The 4,447-nt window shown below is 41.9% G+C and overlaps 1 protein-coding gene across 1 annotated transcript in view; it reads left to right on the forward strand.

Annotated features, from left to right (window-relative positions):
* Positions 1-3,000, forward strand: part of RABGGTB (Rab geranylgeranyltransferase beta subunit) — a 6,856-nt gene extending 3,856 nt beyond the window's left edge. The window contains exons 6-8 of the mRNA XM_021710928.1: positions 621-746; positions 2,234-2,383; positions 2,690-3,000. Coding sequence (XP_021566603.1) covers positions 621-746; positions 2,234-2,383; positions 2,690-2,830 — 417 coding nt within the window. The 3' untranslated portion in view covers positions 2,831-3,000. The remainder of the gene's footprint in view (positions 1-620; positions 747-2,233; positions 2,384-2,689) is intronic.
* The last annotated feature ends 1,447 nt before the right edge of the window (positions 3,001-4,447 follow it).

Below are 4,447 nucleotides of genomic sequence, written 5' to 3' on the forward strand. Positions count from 1 at the left end.
TTGATTTTATTGTAGAGATGAGGTCTTGCCTGCCCAGGCGGGTCTTGAACCCGCAGGCTCGGGCAATCCACTCACCTCAGCCTCTCAAAGGCATGGGATTATAGACTGAGCCATCGAGCCCGGCTTGTGTTAAATATTAAGTGGACTCTGACGTGGGAAATTGCATAAACATTGATTAATTGCTAATTGAGGAAGGCATTTTTACAATAGTTTGCTATATACATTAGTCAGAATCCCTCTGACCCAAGCAGACATAAGTAGGTTCTTAAGCGCAAAATGTTTTCCTTTTCCATTAACTTAATTCACTTGATGGAAACTTTGTACCCCCACCTGAGCTAAATAAATGAGTGTCTATTTGCTAGCCAGAGAATGTCATATATATATACTTGTGAGATACTTAGCTGTGGCAAATTTTGACAGTACTGTTTCAATGCAGAGTTGGATTTTGGCAATAGTGTGCTGGGATTAGTTCAGATAATTATGTGATACTATGTGTTTGAAATTGTCAGATCTCTAAGAAAAATTTAAGATATAAAATGGAGTTTTACTAGCTTGTAGTTTTTTTCACTTTTACTGTCAAGAAATTACTATACACATATACTTTATGTCTGTAATTTTAGATCTATTGTTGCACAGGATTCCTGGCTATTACTAGTCAGTTGCATCAAGTAAATTCTGATTTACTTGGTTGGTGGCTTTGTGAACGACAGTTGCCCTCAGGTGGACTCAATGGACGACCAGAGAAGGTATTGTTTCACTAGCTTGTGTCCTCTAGCTTCCAAACTTGAGTGAATGCTGTTTTGTCCTGCTCTTCCAGTATTGTAACTTGGCCATAGGGGTTTTTTTGCCCTCTTCCTGTGTAATTTTTCTGTGATCCTTTCTAAAAAGAGTGCCCTTGGCAGAAGTAGGAGCCCCTCCAGTTGAAGTGCTCATTGGTCCTGGAGTCATTTCCAGACACTCTTGGACAGGAATCTCCATGTCTGTCTATGCGTATAGAGGGATCAGTGATTTTGCCAGATTACTGAGATTTGTAAAAAATTAGACTATGGGATTTTTGTTTGAAATCTAACTTTAAGGAAATTCCATACACTTTGATTTAGAAGGAGAGTTCTTAAAATTTTTCTCCACGTTATACGCCATCAAAATCAGGTGGACGAATGGCAAGTACTTATCTTGCAGGACATGTGTAGTTATGCAACTTTATAGTTGCCCTGACTAGCAAATGCAGCCATAGACAGTGAGAAAGGAATGAGTATGGCTGTGTTCCAGGTAAAATTACTGTTAATAGACACATTTGTAGTTCATAAATGTGCTTGCTCTGTTTCTGAATAACTTAATGGGTAGGCAAATGCCCACAGTTGGTATCTAGAATGGAGTCTCATAAGAAACCCAGAGAACTGGCAACAGAACATGCTGGTGCAGGAGCACCAGCAGCCTGCACTTGTTTGTATAGTCTAGGGCAGCTGTTGATGTCACTGTGAATCATTCAGGAACATCATTAAAATGCAGGTTCTTATTTGGTCTGCATTTCTTCGACTTGGACCACATTTTGAAGAGCCAGGCTTCAGGTGGTTTTTTTTTTTTCCTTCTCTTTTTTTTTTTCTTTTGAGTTGGAGTCTCACTCTGTCACCCAGACTGGAGTGCAGTGGCCGCTCCCGGTCACCGCAGCCTCGCCCTGCTGGGCTCCGGCGATCCTTCCGCCTCAGCCCTCCAAGTAGCTGAAACTACAGGCATGTGCTACCACGCCCGGCTCATTTTTTATTTATTGTAGAGATGAGGTCTCGCCAAGTTGCCCAGGCGGGTCTCAAACCCGCGGGCTCAGGCTCAGGTGGTTTTTAAGCAGATGTGTATCTGCTTGGACAGTGCTTGTTGGAAGTGCTCTACCTAGATAATGGAACCTGCCCCCTCGGATGTCATGAGCCTTCACCGCCAGCTTCCTGGTGAAGGAGCTGGATGAGGCACTCGCTGTAGTTAAGAAGAGGTAGGTAGAAATAAAGGATGCTTGCCGTTGAGTACTGAAATGTAGTCTGGATGCCTGTGGGTTGGAGTTTGGTCTTACTTGTTGATTATCTTTAAGCCAAGGGTTTCAAACACCGCGTGTCAGAATATTCCTTGCTTTCCCGTCTCCTGCTGTTTGAGCAGCAGATTACTTAGGAGTGTGATTTAATGCACTGTTAAGTTGTTCTCAAAACTAGGGAGGTAAAAGGAAATTGTGGCCTTTTTTTCCTCCCAGTTACCAGATGTATGCTATTCATGGTGGGTGTTGGCTTCACTGAAGATAATTGGAAGACTTCACTGGATTGATAGAGAGAAACTTCGTAGTTTCATCTTAGCGTGTCAAGATGAAGAAACGGGAGGATTTGCAGATAGACCAGGAGATATGGTAAGTATATATCTGAGATGTTGATGTAAGTTACTTTTTCAATGCTGCATTATCATGGTTCTAGGGATTTTCAGGTCTATAACTGGGTGGTATTCCAAGTATTGATAAAGCAGTATTTTTTAAATAACATTTTAAAATGTATGAGGGCTACAGAGTAAGCATACATAAATTTTTCATCAACTGTTGCTATTTCAGGAAACTTAAGCACATACACAGTGACTCCAATAAAAATATTTATAGGGTGTTTTTAGAAGCTTTCATTTTGTAGTAGTCTATATGGTCTTTTTTTTTTTTTTTTTTTAACAGGTGGATCCTTTTCATACATTATTCGGGATTGCTGGATTGTCACTATTAGGCGAAGAACAGATTAAGCCTGTGAGTCCTGTGTTTTGCATGCCTGAAGAAGTTCTTCAGAGGGTGAATGTGCAGCCAGAGTTGGTGAGCTAGGTGCACTCAAGCAAAAGTTGCACAGTAGAGTCGCCACCTCAACTTTTCTGTAGTTGAAGAACCTAAAAATGACTACTGTTAATATTTTGTACATTGTGTTAAATTAATTTTAATAAATTATATAATTATACATATTGTAAAATAAAGACCTGTATTTTATTTTTTGCTTTAGATTTTCTTCTGAAGTGCTGTTATTCTGACTACAGTTTTTGTTTCTATGTTCATATATCTGTTATTCATGTCTTCATTACAGCAAACTTGAACTTTTGGGTTCTACTTTGTTTCCTGTGTGTTCTATTAAAACAGTTGACTGTTAACTGATAACGTGGATATACCCCATACATGAATTACAAGATGCACAAAATAAATGGCTGTTGATATTTGGAAATAATTTATAGCTTTGAATGTGGACTGTACTTAATTCTTCTTTTTTGTGACATTTTATAGATTGGAATGGAATTGCCCTAGGAATTCTTGACTTTTTTCAGATAAATTGATAGTTGCCATGACATTTTTTTGAACCTTTCTTGCAGAAAAAAATAAGTTTAGTTTTGATAATAAGGTGATTTGATGAACATTTTTTCATGGAAATTCAGATTTTCACATGCATGTTTACAGTAGCCTGTGCAGTAGTCACTTAATAAAGAGCCCGTAAGGACTGTAGTCAATGCATTTGGGTGAAATGTGCTGTGCAAAAGTGATTTTGAGATGCCTAAGTTATATGGATTTAAAGCTATGTAAGTGAATATATATGTAAATTGTTTACATATATATAAAAGTTTATATATGTGGCAGTATCTAGAAATTTTACCCTGGTCAGTCTAAGCGTCCTCAGTAAGTTTATACTGCCATTTCTGAGAAAAGTGAATAATATAAATTTCCTCAACACTGGCGTTTGGCAAAGCTTCTAGTCCACTCTTAACTAATTCGTGTGTGAAGCCACATACTAGAATTTCAGAGCTGGGCAATGTTGACTAAACCGTCTGGTCTACCCCAGCCTTTCCCTGGCTGCTACTGTGCACACAGCCCTGTGCATGCTGGTGAGGATGCAACCTTTGCCTTTCTGTTGTGCCTGCAGCAAAACCATTCTTAGGTGGGTCGTGCTGAGGTGTGAGCTTTAACTGGGTGCCAGCTGGTTCCAAGAGCGCAAGCTGGGAGGTGTTTAAGAGTACATTTTGCAACTGGGAATGAGAATAATGGGACCACCAGGTCTTTACTGATGGGACCCCGGAAGTTCTGTGCAACTAACTACTGCACTTTGACGGGCGCCAATGAGATCAAAGCTGAAGGTGCTGCTTGTGGGAGCTGCTCAAAGTGCCGCGCCGGAAGTGAAGGCGGGAAACAGCGCACGTGGGGAGCTGGGGCGATGCGCGCCTGCGCAGTGCCGCCTCAGGTGCAAGGGCGGGAACGTGAGCGTCTGTGAGGAGCCCGGCCTGCGCGCGTCAGCACAGTGCCACGCCAGGTGTGAGGGCGGGAAAGTGCGCGCACGTGGGTAGCTGGAGCTGCGCGCGCGTGCGCAGTGCCGCTTCAGGCGCAAGGGCGGGAACGTGAGCATATGTGATAAGCCGAGGCTACGTACGCCTGCGCAGTGCAAGGCCGAGTGTGCGGGCGGGAACG

This window comes from Carlito syrichta, unplaced genomic scaffold, assembly GCF_000164805.1.
Source record: "Carlito syrichta isolate Samal-C Ts95f unplaced genomic scaffold, Tarsius_syrichta-2.0.1 Scaffold301654, whole genome shotgun sequence".
Lineage (NCBI taxonomy): Eukaryota > Metazoa > Chordata > Mammalia > Primates > Tarsiidae > Carlito > Carlito syrichta.